General features: G+C 37.8%; 3 protein-coding genes across 4 annotated transcripts in view; all 3 read left to right on the plus strand.

Annotated features, from left to right (window-relative positions):
• Positions 1 to 2432: 2432 nt before the first annotated feature.
• LOC107654920 (synaptojanin-2-binding protein-like) lies at positions 2433 to 8094 on the plus strand. The gene is made up of 4 exons (XM_016442233.1): positions 2433 to 2639; positions 4298 to 4434; positions 6639 to 6734; positions 6832 to 8094. Exons 1-4 carry the CDS (start codon positions 2576 to 2578, stop codon positions 7000 to 7002), a joined length of 468 nt encoding a protein of 155 aa, XP_016297719.1. The 5' UTR covers positions 2433 to 2575; the 3' UTR covers positions 7003 to 8094.
• Positions 8095 to 10935: 2841 nt separating this feature from the next.
• Positions 10936 to 14254, plus strand: LOC107654921 (desumoylating isopeptidase 2-like). Its single transcript, XM_016442234.1, has 5 exons — positions 10936 to 10985; positions 11903 to 11975; positions 13122 to 13215; positions 13289 to 13430; positions 13537 to 14254. Exons 1-5 carry the CDS (start codon positions 10947 to 10949, stop codon positions 13777 to 13779), a joined length of 591 nt encoding a protein of 196 aa, XP_016297720.1. The 5' UTR covers positions 10936 to 10946; the 3' UTR covers positions 13780 to 14254.
• Positions 14255 to 16027: 1773 nt separating this feature from the next.
• LOC107654954 (serine/arginine-rich splicing factor 5-like) overlaps positions 16028 to 16793 on the plus strand; it is a 4802-nt gene continuing 4036 nt past the window's right edge. For both annotated transcript variants that reach the window (XM_016442293.1, XM_016442295.1), the window contains exon 1: positions 16028 to 16088. The gene's annotated coding sequence lies outside the window, so the exon portion shown is untranslated. The remainder of the gene's footprint in view (positions 16089 to 16793) is intronic.

Here is a 16793-nt window from a genome sequence, read left to right on the forward strand (position 1 = left end):
TACAAGAATAAATCACTTTTCTTTGACAACTTGTTCGAAAACAATCTTCTTTTAGTTGGACGGCTTTTTAATTCACAAGGCAGACTTTACAACTACTCGTATTTCTTACAGAAATATAATATTCCTGTATCTGCTGATGAATATGCTGTTGTTTTCAATGCCATTCCCTCTGGTGTGTCTTTTCTGTTACAAGGTACTACACTTCCATGGCCATGTACTTACACTCTGAATTTAACTGACACAATGATCGGAAGTGTTTGCTTTTCTACAGATCAACAAAAAAATAGCTATAAAATTAGAGCTCTGTTTCAGAGAGAAATAACAATTTCTTACATAATACCTTCTTGGAATAGCATTGTGGAGAATATACCTTGGGAGAAAGTATGGACCTTGCCTCATAGATATCTGCTTACAAATAAATTTGTAAGTGACTTCTCTTTTTTGTTTTAAAGGAGACATATTATTCCCCTTTTTACAATATGTAATACAAGTCTCTGGTGTCCCCAGAATATGTCTGTGAAGTTTCGTTTTTAGGGCCCCTCTCTTAAAATGCAAATGAGCTGCTGCTCCCTGCTCCCTTTTCCAGAATAGAGCTGAGCCATTACAGCTCGGACCTGCTAAAAACATCTGTTTTGGTTTTGGGTTTTGCTCGAACTTTCGCCATGGCATTAGAACTAGTACTCCGTTGTCGCTTGCGAAAACACAATAACGGCGCCGTGGATGGAAACTTACAGAAGAGGCGGTAATATTATAATGAGATCCCTTTGCCACATCACCAAGGGAGCAAAATTAGACGCGCTTGTTTTCTCAGATGCTTGCAGAAAAAGGCTTACCAAAGCAAAGTGACTGGGTTAACCTTTTTCACGTTTCCTTGGTTGGTAGATGCACTGGGGACCTGATTATAGCACTTAAAATCTGGAAAAGTCAGATTTTCATGATATGTCACCTTTAATGATGCTTTCTTTGGATTGTTGGACTATTCAAAAGAGAAAACCGGAAAATATTACATAATTTATGTTTCCTGTTTGCTAAATTTCACATTCATAAACAAAAGTTTACTGGCTCTAAACCTCTCTTCTCCTTATTTAAAGTGGACTTAGATAAGTATGTGGAAACTATCCAAAGTTCTGTTAATTTGAAAGCTATGAAAACAGTATCTTTATATTCGCCCTTTGTATCTTCTTAAGATGTAATTTTATTACCTTGTTTTTTGTTGTTGTTACCCTGGCAAAAATTCTGTGTGTGTATATATATATATTTTTTTTATCTTGTATTTATTTATGATTATTTTATTTATTTTAATTGTACTGCCTTAATGTTTTAATGTTTGTATTGTTTAATAATTAAAAAAAATTTAAAATCCTGGTTCAGTGAATCGTTGACCGGATGACTTGAGATCCTCTCCAGTCCTTTCAAACAACACATTCGACTTGTGCAACAGGGCCTAGCGAAAGTACTTAATACTACTTAAAAAAAAAGTACTTAAAGGGATAGTTCACCCAAAAATTAAAATTTGATGTTTATCTGCTTACCCCCAGGGCATCCAAGATGTAGGTGACTTTGTTTCTTCAGTAGAACACAAACGGAGATTTTTAACTCCAGACGTTGCAGTCTATCATTCGTATAATGCATGGCAATGGTAACAAAATCTATGAGAGTAAAAAAAACATGCACAGAAAAATCCAAATTAAACCCTGCGGCTTGTGACGACACATTGATGTCCTAAGACACGAAACAATCGGTTTGTGCCAGAAACCGAACAGTATTTATATCATATTTTACCTCTAATACACCACTATGTCCAACTGCTTTGAGCGCGCACACGGCATCCGGTGCGTGAGGTGTGCACGCGCTCTGGCGTAGTTTACGTTAATGGGTGTGTTGATATCCAGCCGAAGAGCAACCAACCATAACTTCAGGCGACCAGGCTAAGAAGGTGGGAATACGTGGAAAGTCACCACTCCCCAATGAGTTCCCGTAATCTTTAACGTAATCTTTTACTTTAGTTTTAATACTTAATTACTTAAGTAATTACTTACTTACTTTAAAATTACTTACTTAAAATTTAATTATTTTAAAATACTTAAAATAATTTAAGTATTTTAGTCAAACAGAACAATTTTTACAAATAAAACGTACTGGGAATATGTACGACTTGACTGTATAATCGTTTAAAACAAGTATTTTTTAGCCTGGGCAGGAGATATAAATACATTTTAGTGTGTTATTTAAAAAATTACAATAAACATCCTTATTCATAATTCTAATTTAGAAAAAAACGAAATTACCATCAATATGTGCCAACATATGACATTTAATGCCTCGCTGGAATGTCAGGGAACACGTTATGATGTAATGACTGAATCTTTTTTTGTGACCAGTGTTTGCAAAAACTCGGAAATGAGTCGATCTTCTCCTCGCCGCAGTGCACTGTGAAAGTGTTCCGGTGGTGTCCGTTCGGGGGCAGTGGCGGGTGCGCACGGATCCCGTCGGCATTAGAAGAAGCAGCGGAGTTCCGCACGCTTTAGGAGGGTTTTAGCTGTTCGGGAATAAAAAGTGAAACTTTTCCGACATCATGAACGGATCCGCACACAGCGCGCTGAGCCGTGAAGAAATAACGCTGAAAAGAGGCCCGGCTGGTAAGTTTGGCTGTCTTCGACTTCCCCTGCTCTGTTAGAGCTGTGCAAACAGAGTTCATCCCGGCGGTTCGGTTCTGCTCGGTCGGCCCGCTCCCGCAAGAAATGCTGACATAACTGGCGCCGTGAACCCGAACCGACAAGTTAATCCGGTCCCGAATGTGCTCTGCAAACGATCAAATCGGGTTTATTCAGAGGCGTTTGTGTTGTTATGAAAGCGAAAGTTCAGTTGAGATCAGACCCAGCACAATACGCCATCAGCATTATGGACCGACATATAAAAACGGACACATTTCTGACAGATTCAATCACACTATAACGTTAGATGGCTGTTATTGAAGTTTTTCATGAGTAGTGGGTCTGGTTCCGGTCCATTCGTTCAGTTTCTGAGAGCTGAGAGTCTCAGCTGCTTGTTGACATTGATTAAACTGTTATATAATGCGTTGTTGGTGTGTGACCTCTGCGAGGTCATGCACTGGACTGCTTTGATAGCCCCTGGACTTTGACTTGTGATTAAATAGTATGAGTGTAAAACAATAGCAGAGACATAAGTCATCAACACTATGGGTCAAAATAGTCTGTTTAAATAATAACGTTACCAGACCCGCCTCTATAGACAATCAAATTGTCAGTATTGGAAAGAACATGTACTGTTTTCAGTCCCCCATAATTTAAATGATATTTAGACCCCTTTACTGATAAAATATTTACCACCATATCTGGTGTAAAGCTGTCCACTAATATGCAGTGAAGCATGACTGCTAAATTTATAACTTTTTTTTTTTTAATTCCAGACTCCGTTGTCTTACCAAACATATTTTGATTTATATTGAATAAATTACATTTTAATGTGGGCATGCTATTCTTTATTTAGTTTTTAAATCCGTATTATATATGTTATTGTGATGGATTCATGCATGTAAATGTTGTTGTTTTTTTACCTCGTAATGTTTAATCAGAATGCCATGGTTATTCTGGTGAAAATTACAGACATCAGGTGGTTCTTTATCTGCTTCATAATTTCAAACAATTTTTGATTACTAATTAAAGGAATAGTTCACACAAAAATTAACATTTGCTGAAATTAATTTGCTCACCCTTGAGGCATCCAAAATGTAGATTAATTTGTTTCTTCATCAGAACAGATTTGTAGAAATTTTGCATTACATCACTTGCTCACCAATGGATCCTCTGCAGTGAATGGGTGCCGTCAGAATGAGAGTCCAAACAGCTGATAAAAACATCGCAATAATCCACACGACTACAGTCCATAAATTAATGACTTTTGGAGTGAAAAGTAGTGTGTTTGTAATTAACAATTGCATCATTAAGATGTTTTAACTTTAAACTATCGCTGCTGGCCAGAATTTTCTCTTCTGATTCAGACGAGATGACTAACATTTTTTACATTATACATCAATTAGGCCTAAATTATATTATTAGGAAATCATAGCTTTTGTGGTAGATATGAAATGTGTTGTGCTGCAAGGATTGCATTTGACAGTGATATTTTCCATGTGTCTCGTTGTTTCTGTGTGTGTTTAAAAAGTGGAATAAGACCCTCATCACATTAAGGCTGTCTGAACGTATTTCAGGCTCAGTTTAATCATGTAAGTAGTTCAAACACGTGCTGTGTGTAACATCCTCTCTCTCTCTGTCAGGTCTGGGGTTTAATATAGTGGGTGGAGTGGACCAGCAGTATATTATGAATGACAGTGGAATCTATGTGGCAAAAATCAAAGAAAACGGAGCGGCTGCACTGGATGGACGTCTGCAGGAGGGAGACAAAATTCTTGCGGTAAAACCACTGTAATTACTGTACATAGTTAACAAATCGTACTCTACTAATACTTAATGCTTGACAATCTCTATACTTAAATTGGCCATTACAATACCCATAAAACGAACTATTACTGGAACTACCTGCTGGAACATTGAAAATGATGGACTGGCCCCCTCAAAGTCCAAACCTCAGCCCCATCGAGCAAATTTGGGGCGAGTTGGAAAATAAACTGGACAGATCTATTGTACATTCAAAGGAAAGCCTTTGCCTTGAGTTGCAGAAGGCATGGGATAACATTAGTGTTGAAGTTCTCAGGAAATATATTGACACTATGCCAGAGAGATATGCTGCATTGCTGCAAAAGGTGGACATACCAAATATTATTTATATAAGTTAAAAGTGGATAAAACGGTACGACTCACTTCATCTGATATTTGTTGTGCTCAGAGCAACCATCTGCATGTTTCATGAATATTATGAAATGAAATCATGTTTAGGAGGCAAAAAAGTCAATATTTTCAGATCTGTCAGTTCATCTGTGTTCTAACATTTTTGGCCACCTGTGTGCATGTATATTTGTATATGTGTGTGTAATTTATTTTTATTTTTTTCAAAGATTTGTGGTCGTTAACTGTTTTTAAATATTAAGTAATATGAGACCAATATTGTACAATATTTTTACAATAATGAACTGTTTTCTATTTTAAAATGCAATTTATTCCTGAGGTGTCAAAGCTGAATTTTCAGCAGCTATTACCCAGAAATATTACTTCAGAAAGCATTCTAATATGTTGATTTGCTGCTGATACATTTTTTTTCTGGATTCTTTGATGAATAGTAACATCTTTAACTGTCACTTTTCAACAATTTAATTAATCCTTGTTGACAAAAAAAACTTGCCAACCCCAAACATTTGTATTTTCCATGTGTCTCGTTGTTTCTGTGTGTGTTTAAAAAGTGGAATAAGACCCTCATCACATTAAGGCTGTCTGAACGTATTTCAGGCTCAGTTTAATCATGTAAGTAGTTCAAACACGTGCTGTGTGTAACATCCTCTCTCTCTCTGTCAGGTCTGGGGTTTAATATAGTGGGTGGAGTGGACCAGCAGTATATTATGAATGACAGTGGAATCTATGTGGCAAAAATCAAAGAAAACGGAGCGGCTGCACTGGATGGACGTCTGCAGGAGGGAGACAAAATTCTTGCGGTAAAACCACTGTAATTACTGTACATAGTTAACAAATCGTACTCTACTAATACTTAATGCTTGACAATCTCTATACTTAACTGTGAATCAATACTGCTGCTTCACTGCATAACAGCGCGACTGTACGAGTGATTTATTGTAAATCAATGCTCACTGTAATCCTGTGGCTGACCCTATTCACCTTAAATGCAGATCTTTAGAATAATGATGCTACAGCATTGCACATTTTTTGTTGTTGCGTTGTGTTACCAGAACAAAAGTGGGTAAATTTTTCTTTTCATATATATACATCTGATATTTGTTGTGCTCAGAGCAACCATCTGCATGTTTCATGAATATTATGAAATGAAATCATGTTTAGGAGGCAAAAAAGTCAATATTTTCAGATCTGTCAGTTCATCTGTGTTCTAACATTTTTGGCCACCTGTGTGCATGTATATTTGTATATGTGTGTGTAATTTATTTTTATTTTTTTCAAAGATTTGTGGTCGTTAACTGTTTTTAAATATTAAGTAATATGAGACCAATATTGTACAATATTTTTACAATAATGAACTGTTTTCTATTTTAAAATGCAATTTATTCCTGAGGTGTCAAAGCTGAATTTTCAGCAGCTATTACCCAGAAATATTACTTCAGAAAGCATTCTAATATGTTGATTTGCTGCTGATACATTTTTTTTCTGGATTCTTTGATGAATAGTAACATCTTTAACTGTCACTTTTCAACAATTTAATTAATCCTTGTTGACAAAAAAAACTTGCCAACCCCAAACATTTGAACAAAATATAGTGTATATACAAAATATGTGACCCTGGACCTACATCAATAGAAAGCTTATTTATTCAGCTTTCAGATGATGTATACGTCTCAATTTAGAAAAATGTACCCTTATGACTGGTTTTGTGGTCCAGGGTCACATATTTCAAAATATTAAGGAAAATAATAAGTCTTGATATGACTACTTTAAAATTAATAGTGTACATTTAATTGTTTTTGTTTTTTTATGTAGATAAATGGCCAGAAGTTGGACAATCTGTCTCACAGTGCAGCAGTGGAGCTGTTTCGGTCTGCAGGGGAAGATGTGCATCTCCGCGTACAGAAGGGAGTAAGTACTGCAGGCTATGGCAATCGTGATGTTGATAACATCTCTGAGAATTGCCTGTAAATTAATCAGCTTCACTGACATGTGTTTATGTCTACAGCCTGTCATGCAGAACGGCCCCACCAGCTCTCGTGCCGATGGAGAATCTTCATCTGCTTTTGGCACATGGACAATGTATACTGTAGCTGCCCTGGCAGTAATAACAGCAGTAGGTTTCATTGCTTACAAACGCCTTCAGCTGCACCCACGGGGGTCCCGGGGCCCGTTTTAACCCATCACATGATTACATGACATTTTACAGACGAAACCTTTTTTTCTTTTTGTTTTGAACCATTTCTGCTGAGGGCCCAAACATTAACAGGGAGCGAAAATGGAAACCAGTTAATGTTAGCAGAACTTGCAAAATTTCTTTGTTTATACCATGTTATGAACACACACTTGTAGCTATAACAGGTTTTCACAATTCATTTGGTGATAATCATTGGCACTTAACCAGAATACCCAGCATGCCTGATGACATTGCATGGTGGAATAAGGGAACAGGGATGATGAGCACAGTGTTTGGATCAAGAGCTGCAGAAATCTCCATAATCTGAATTAGACAGAGGGACCACAGGCAGGAGACAGAGGCCCACAGAGGAGTGATTTTTCTCATCTTGTACCTCCGGAGCGCTGGAATGAGCCCGAGGTGTGCCATTAGATTTTTTTTTAGGTCTTCTCAGGTACCTGCTTGTGCAAGAGTATGTTTGAAAGCGTGCATGATGTGAATGGAGTTAACTTTCTTTTCATTTTTAATACTTTAATTTCTCACTCATCCAAGTTCAGACATGCAGGATGCATTTCTGTGGCTGCAGTAGTGATGGGGGAAGTGAAGACGTTTGAATTGTTTATTTGGCCTTGTATTTGCTCTTCCTCCATCAGGGGACAAAAACTAGAGGTGGCACTTGTTAGAATTCACAATCAGAATGAAATTGTAATATTGTTGATATTGTATATGGCTTGTGTTTCTGGAATCGTCTCGTCTCGTACACCAATGGTTTTCTGCACTTCTTTCAACTCGTGCCTTGCCACATTGAGCTGCTGGTCTCAGTGCTGCTCCCTGTCTGCAGTTTTAGGGGCGGCAGCTTGTGCTGTTTCTGTAATATCTGTTCTGTAACTGACAAAGTTGTGTTTGTGTTATCATGACAGTTCCTCTCCAGGTCTGTGTGGATGAAACCACGTGTAAATTCTTCATGAAATGCTCATTCACTTTTCACAGTTAGAATAATGTTGCCATTCACATGCATCATGCATACACATTTATGTCTGTGTGCTTCTCAGTAAAATGTGTATATAATAAAAACAATTAAAATGGCTCAAAAGAATGTGGTGACAATTCATCTCTGAGTGCTTTTTTACATTAAGTTGTTTAAATGAAAATTAATTAATCGTAGTGTTTATAAACATTAACCTAAATTGATACATGCTATAAAAATTAAGATTAGTGATGATAAAAACAATTTATGTTTGATAAATGTCTCCATATTTGATTATTTGATGTTACGTGGCTGGATACTTTCCGGACAGCTCTTTGTGTGTGTGTGTATATATATATATATATATATTTGTAAATAAAAATGACAGTAAATGCCAGCCAATTACGTCGACCTGTTCAACTGCTCGTTAATGCAAATATTTAATCAGCCAATCACATGGTAGCAGCTCAATGCATTTAGAAATGTCAAGACAATCAAACTGAGTATCAGAATGGGGAAGAAAAGTGATTTAAGTTACTTTTAATGTGGCATGGTTGTTGGTATGCCACCATAACCATGACTATATTGTCTGCAGATTCAAAATATTTTGTACTGTGAAAAACCTAGAAGCTTTCTTTGGCTCATCAATTTCTTTTGTTAGGGATGGATGAAATGCAGAGAACTCTCTGAATCTCTGTCCCATTCAGATGATTGACTCAGGATAACATGCTGTCTGTGTGAGTGGATGGACTGCTGCTGTCTCTCTGTCTAAATGGATAGACTGCTGTCTCTCTGTCTGCTGTCTGAGAGCGGAAGCAGATGCCTTTGACAGATGAGTACTGGTATGTGCATGTTTGTGTGTGTCAGTGTCTATGTCGGTGTGTGTATTAGTCCTCCTCATCAGAAATCAATACTCTCAAAGGCAGCAGTGGCTGAATGCACTTAAAGTAGGAGAGAGAAACAAAAGAGAATGATAATGCAGTACTTCCTCCAGAGTCTAATATTACATTACAGCACATGGCTGAGACAGAAAGGGTGGTGGCATCAGCATGATTAATGATACAGGCTATTTACAATAAACATTTGGGTTATTTACAACATTTAAAACAAAGGTTGGGGATTCAGTATGGGATATTATAAGATATTATACACATAGGAAGCACATACTATAAACCTAACAGTGCAATTTTGCTCAGACACCATCAATCAAATACTAAACCTGAAGGCAGCCAGCCTCACCATGTTATGGGTTACACGCGTATTGAGCATCAAAGCTAACTCCTATCCTCTCTCTGTCACAAATAAACCATGAGAGTAATGAGCACTATCTCAAATGAGCTCCTACACTGTCAAAAAAAAGGTTAAATTCATGGTAATTGTGGCCAATCAAACATCATAAGCTGACACTAAAATGCAGCAAACATTAAACGACAAAAATACTATTTAAATCCCTCCATTGCGCATAACTGATAGTAAACATAAGAAGAATCTAACATTTTAAATGAACTCTAAACAAACGTGTTTCTGAGACTTCTGGGAATGCGTCTTTAACCCAAAATACAAGGTGATTTATACTTTTATACACTGTTTATGTATATATATAACAGTGTATAAAAGTATAATTCACCTTGTATTTTGGGTTAAAGACGAATAGAAGGATATACATGTTATGTATTTATATATTATATATGTTAAGAAATTATAAGTTCATGCAGACTTTTTACTTCTAAAACCTATGATTTACAGTAAAATCACATGTATTTTCTTTTAAAATATAATTTAATTTGAATGTTTTTTAATGCATTAGCTTTTATGGTAAGTTTAACCGTTTTTCCTGTAGCATTTTACTTTCTTTTTCCATTAAAATCATAAACATTTTTACAGTAGCTACAGTTTATGTTTGTCAGTCATGGCAAGCATATTTTTCGGATGCACATTAAACATAATGTAAGAAGATGTGTATCTCAAAATACAATTAGACCTATAAATAATAATTATGTTCATAAGCAGTAAACACAAAGTTTAGCTCTCGGCGTAGAGAGCAGAATCATGTTATTTGTAGATCGGAATAACGCATCGCCCCCGCCCCGATATAACGCTCGGCGCGGATGGAGCTAGGGGGATGCTGGATGCGCTGCGTACCGATCATGATGATGATGATGTAATAATCGCACGCTCCGCTGGTTCTAGTACACACTAGAATCCTCACGCTCGCGACCCGGCCAGAGTGATGTCATCATCGAACCGTGCTTAGGAATTTTCACCCCGCGTCCGTGCTGTTCAGCGCGGCCTCCATGAGGACAAACCCCGGGACTGCGGCGCTGATGGCTGTTGCGGTCGGGACTGCAGCAAGCTCCCTTCAGCATCACAGCTGCGACCCCTGCGCTCAGACAAGCGGCAAAACCCGTGCCACCGAAACACGAATATCTGGAATGGAATATCTGTCGTTTTAACGGGATTTCAAACTCCGGGTGTGACTGACAGCCAGTCGTTGTGCATCACCGATCATCTGCGCCCTTTTAGGACTTTTTTGGTTAGTGTCTACCCTTGAAAATCGGTGAGATCCGTCTTACTCGGTGCCTGTGCTCTCTCCCCCTCGCGCTTACCGAACACTGTCCGCGCGCTGCGCACCCGGAGGCCACAAGTGCCTGTTTTTCTCCCGCTAGATTCACCATTGATGGAAACAGATGCCCTGTTGCCTTTCCTCGCCCGTTTCTACCTCTGCAGCCGCTGTTTCTCTTTTAGTAACGCGACTAGACCCGCGAGCCCCGCTAAACATCTCACATAATGACTCTTTGATGGATAAAATGACAAGAGCGGATCATTTATATTGTGTTTTGGTCTTTTTGATGTCGGCGTAGCGACTTTGCTGTGTGTTTTTTAATCTTCTCGGGAACCGACACCCGGGTGCGCGAGGAGGGCAGCTGTCTCGAGAGCAATAAACGCCGCTTATTTTAAGGGACCGCGCTTCTCTCTCAGGATGGCAAATGAACCCGTTATTCTTAATGTGTATGACATGGTAAGCTCATTAATCATTTCGTCTTTCATCCTTTACACTGGTTACCGTCAACCTCTCTCCTTCTGGCCCTAATTTTGCATGCAACAACAAATGTTAAGATGAACTATCAATGCATTGATGAAGACTTTAATATCTGGGTGGTCACAGTGTAGTGATAAAGAGTCTGGGCCGCTGACACAGAGGTTTCATTTTGAAAGCACGACTACAAATCTACTTTGCCTAGGTGTGATAGGTGTGATGCTAAGCATTGACAGCAGTATTGATGTGCGAGTCCAGAGCCGAGATGAGAGCGCGTGTGTTTCTCCTCCCGTGCTGGAGGAGGCGCTGTTACTCCATTAAATTAAAACACTTTACAAGTACAGAACACTTGTGGTCACAGATCTATAATATATAAATAAACATATACATACTATACATAAATAGAGGTCAGTGATTTTGTTAGGCCTAATCCTATTTTTTTTTTTAGCTTTTTATTACATACTACTTTTCACAATGTACTAAAATGTCTGTAAATTTTATGCAATATTATGTCATAAAACATCAAGAAAATGACTTAATGAGTACATATAAGTGGACACTGTGGTGCTTATCACTTTATTTTACATTTACATTCAATCAGAAAGGGTGGGGATATGCTAGTATTTTTTTCTGTGTACATTAAATCATGTTCTGCATGTTCTATTATTCATGAAGGGCAGCTGGTGCACTTTTTGGCCTCACACAGACACATTTTCTCTGAATATTCACCCCTCCCCCTCCACTTTAAGGCTTATATTGTATAGTGTGTGTTAGGGTTGTGTAGAATTCATTGATTTTAATGCCTTATAGCTAACAAGATGCTCTATATATAGATATAAAATTTACTATAATTAAAATATGATTATATGAAAATCTCTTTCTCCCGTTTGCTCTTTTAGTACTGGATAAATGAATACACCTCCACTCTGGGTATTGGAGTCTTCCACTCAGGAATAGAGATTTATGGCAGAGGTACAGTGACCAATTAATCTTTTGCTGTTATTTAATTATTTTATGTATTTATTTTTTTTTTCCATCAGACCTCTACTGGAACCTTGGTCCGATTTGTAAAGAACTTGAAAAAGGCTGTGTCAGCTACAATTAGTAGACATGGTAGTTGTTAGACGTTTTGTCTATATATTTAGAAAAAAAATATTATGACAAAATGAGAGTAAAAATAATTACGAAGTGAATTAGCAGCTGAATATGAATGGTCATTATAGCCACATTTAAAGGGATAGTTCACCTTCAGTTTCTGGTCCCCACTGACTTCCATAGTACCATATACTATGTATGTCAATGGGGACCAACTGAAGGTAAACTATCCCTTTAAGTAAGGTCATCACTATCCTTGCTTGTTGCTGTACATGTTTTTATTCATTCAACTCAATCTCTGTATCATCTTTTTGCAATCTGAGCCTTGTTACTAGCAATTAAATGCATTATGTACCCTGTGTTAGCTTTGCAAATGGCTTGACTTCACCTACAAGTGGCAGTGGAGTGTTGTCTGTGTCTTTAGTGATGGAACACAACAGAGGAAGAAACACGCTGTAGCCAATTAGTGAAGCCTCTGATCTGAGTCATAAAGTGACAGAGAACATGCTGTCTTTTTAAACTATTTCTTTCTTTTTTATCCTTTCACACACACACTGCTCAGCAGCATTGATACAGAGCAGGCATAGGCAGCTCTGAAGACTGAGCCATGATTCATTGGGATTTTTAGAGAGCTTTAGCTTCTCACTAATAAAGTGCCGCAGGAATGACATTTTTGTAGGCCAAAGTCCGGAAACGAGTTAGCATTCCGGGTTGATCTGCAAAACAATTGTCGTTACTGCAGTGCTCATACACATTTAAACAAAAAGAAATTGCTCTGTGAGCCTGTCTCTGTAAAACAGGGATTAAACTGTTAAATATAACTATTGTAAGTAATACTGCAAATATTCTAAAGTCAGTATGAAACAGACATTGTGACCATTTTTTCTTCCCTGTTGTAATGTATATCCGATTAAAAAAGCTTCACAAATGACATTTTCCAGACATTATACTTATGAAATTCCTAAGTGACAATCAAAAGATTTTCAAACCCCATTTTAATGTTTGTTATTTTGTTCCCTGTAGAGTTTGCATATGGTGGCCATCCGTATCCCTTCAGTGGCATTTTTGAGATCAACCCTGGAAATGCCTCAGAACTGGGGGAGACTTTCAAATTCAAGTGAGTTTTTCACATATGCACACACATTTAAGCCACAAAAAAAATTAACTCAAAAGTTGTGTTTCTTCTCCAGAGAGGCTATAGCTCTGGGTACGACAGACTTTGCAGAGGAGGACATTGATAAAATAATGGAGGAGTTGGGAAAGGAGTTCAAGGGGAACGCCTACCACCTGATGCACAAAAACTGCAACCATTTTTCTTCTTCGCTGTCTGAGGTCAGTATACTCCCCTTTTTTGATAGGACTGGGCTGTATGCAACTTCACTGACTGGTGACATTCTACATTCCCACCTCATTTTATTCTCTCTTTCTCTGTCTCTAGTTGCTGTGTGGTAGAGAGATCCCACGCTGGGTCAATCGATTGGCATATTTCAGCTCCTGTATTCCATTTCTGCAGAGTTGTCTGCCTAAAGAGTGGCTCACACCCGCCGCGCTCCATATCAGCATGGGCCTTCGGAAGGAGAACACACGCTCACACACACACGATTCCAGCGACGACGAGCCCTCGTCTGCTATGGAGGCGGCCGCTGGAACATCACACAGCTGCAGGCACACCCGCGTGTGATCTTACATATATATTTACACGCAGTATTACACTAATTTGAACACACATACACTCCAACCTCTGATCCTGCTGCTACAGCGCCTCCTGCTGGACTGGATGAACACCAGACCTTGTGGCCTCTCTGAATGAGGAAATCAAAGTCATGTTTTTCAGTAGAGCCTACAGGGATTTAAAAACCTTGCAGTGGTACTCTTAACGTTTTAGAATTGTTTGATTTTTACTAAGATTTTAGGGAAATGAAAACAGTATTTGCCATTTAGTGTTCTCTCTCTTATAAGTACATAGGACAATATGAATGATGGGCGATCATAATGGACTGCCCCCTGCTGGCGTGTAACAACACTACACTACAGGCCCCTTCCTCATAAATCCTGAACTTTTTTCTTTTAATGTTTTCCAGATTTAGCCGAGTTTGCTGTGTATTAAATTCTTTTCTATTTTGTGATGGAATAAGCGTGTCATCTGAAGAAGAACTTACATTCCTAACCTTATTTTTTTTTCCTCAGTGACTTTAATAATATTAATCTGCTTTAATTTAATTATATGATGTCAAACTAATGTCATCTTTGGTTTACATTCATTTAATTTGAGTTCTCTTTTTATATTTTAGTGCAAGGCTTGCAATTAATTTACACTAAAAAGGGCAGATGACACCACTGACAGCAGTTGGAAATTGCAGCCTTATAACGGTAAGCCATTGATATGCTGGAAACAAAAGACCCTTGTTGTTCAGTCATCGAGGACACAAAGGGGCCATTTGTGAGGGTGATGTTGAGGGGGTGGGTGGGAACGTGTGAGTGGGGTCTGCACATCAGGTCTGGTATCAGTACTGTACAACAGTTTTGTGATTGAATGCAATGTCTGAGTGATTAAGAGAAAGGGAGTGTTGCAAAGGTGTTAATGGTCATCTCTCTTGACTTTAGTAATTGTGGTTTCTGGCTTTTAAAAGTGCAGACTGAAAAAAAGTAATGTTGTTGTTGAAATGAGTCATCCGCACCTCACTACATTACTTTTGCACAATTTTTTGCCCTGGTTTTCAGTCTGGAGTAGGCGACGGTAGTTCCCAAAAGTAAGATTTCACAAAAAATAGTGTATGATGGACACAGACCCGATTTTTTATTATGAGTATGATTCCATCCAGTCGGAGGATCAAAAATGTTTGAGTTGCATTCGGCATGACTTGTGGCAATGACTTTAGTGTAGGATGCCCAGTTTTTCTCTGTAACCATTTAGAAAGCCGGCAAGCGTATAATGTGTGGTGTTTTAAAATCTGTTCCGATTTTAATTTTTGTAATTTAAGGCCACACCTAAAGGTTGTAAGGTCTTTCTAGTCTTCAGCCAATAGTCCTTAGTAAAGTAAAGGTTGACACCATATCTAATTTTTCACAAATGAAAATAAAACTGGGAGAGATGTACAGATTATTCAATAGGTTGATTGTCTTATGGTCCTAGGGGCAATTTTCATGTTTTACACACAAATTTTATTAAAAAAAAAAAAAAGCATATTTTCAGTATTTTGTCAGTTGGATCAGCAGCAAAGTTAAAAATATTTCAGTGTTCATTTGTAAAATATTAAATATGGTGTATACCCAGACTATGGTCCATATCAGAGTAAATAATACATCTCTCAGTATTATTTTGACCTTCTGTACCATTTTGCCTGTCAGAATCCTCTCTAGAAGCTCATCTTCTCCTCTGTCTCTCAGGATGGCATGGTATTGTAGATGGCAACACGGGTGTTTCATGAGTCAAATCTATAGGGAATATGTTTTTGGTGACATATTTATACAATTTTATATTTGGGATATGATTACTGTTATTTTGTCAAAGATATTATCAACATGTAGAGCCTAATTCTTATGATGCTGTTTTTGTTTTATTTCGTCTGAGGCCACAACTGAGATCTTTTACTAGTTCAGCAAAGAAATTAATTCATACGTAATACCAAGAGTATTCTCATGTGGCTTCTGATAAGATCAGCGGAAAAGATAACTAAGTTAGATCATGTGACGTCTTCAGTTTGCAAACTGGATCAATCCAGTTCCAACTGTGTAAACCGAGCTCAAATGATAAAAGTATTAAGTCTAGCAATTAAATGTATTCCAACACTTTATTCGATAAAAGAGTGTAACTTGAATACTCATATAATAAATCGTGAAAAAAAACGTTTTAAATGTTTTTACGTCCGTATGCACGAGCCTCGCCCGCCATTACCATCCCCCTTGCGCGTGAACACGCATATAAATACTTCTGCGCGCGGCCGCGTTCCCCAGTCTCGAGGCCAACGCCATTTTGTCCTGTAAGCAGAGGTAAGAAGATGAAGCTGATTTCGTAAAGATACACTTTGTTTAAGATGTATTGTTAGTTTAGTGTTGTATTTGAGCTTTGTTAATGCGAATCGAGTTCATTTTAACGACATTTTGTCCGTTATTATGGTTTAACATCGAGTATAGCCTATCTAACGTATCTGCGCAAGCTGACTAACGTTAGGCCTCGGCAGCACGTTTGATCCGTGGTCATTTAGTCGTGGTATATTTTCTCAAAACTGGCTTAAGTTTAATTTTTACTTACTTAAAGGTATTCGTGATTTATAGCAACACTGGGGTTTTTGGCAATGTAAAGGTGTTCGTTATATAATAATTTTGTGATTATCAATTCAGTGGTTCCGCAGAGTCAACAGGCGGTAACGTACGTTAGATGTTTTTGTTTAAAGCGTTTTTAGAAACGATTTTTTTTGTTTTACATTAACTGAAGGATCCACGTGTTGCAGAAAACCATATTTGTCATTGCAATTTTAAAATAAAATTTTTGTAAAATGTTGTAATTTTACTAATGTTTTTCTATGTTGTCGGATGTTCAATAATAATTTGTGGACCGACTGGACTGGATAAATGTTTACCCAGTGTTATACCGTGTGTGACCAACAGGCGCACAGATGCTTTTTTCCTATAGTTCAAAGTGCATGTTTGCCAGACTGTTAACAGTATAACATTAACCGTATTTTGACTCTTTCC

Source organism: Sinocyclocheilus anshuiensis, unplaced genomic scaffold (genome assembly GCF_001515605.1).
Source record: "Sinocyclocheilus anshuiensis isolate Anshui unplaced genomic scaffold, SAMN03320099.WGS_v1.1 scaffold487, whole genome shotgun sequence".
NCBI classification, from domain to species: Eukaryota; Metazoa; Chordata; class Actinopteri; order Cypriniformes; family Cyprinidae; genus Sinocyclocheilus; species Sinocyclocheilus anshuiensis.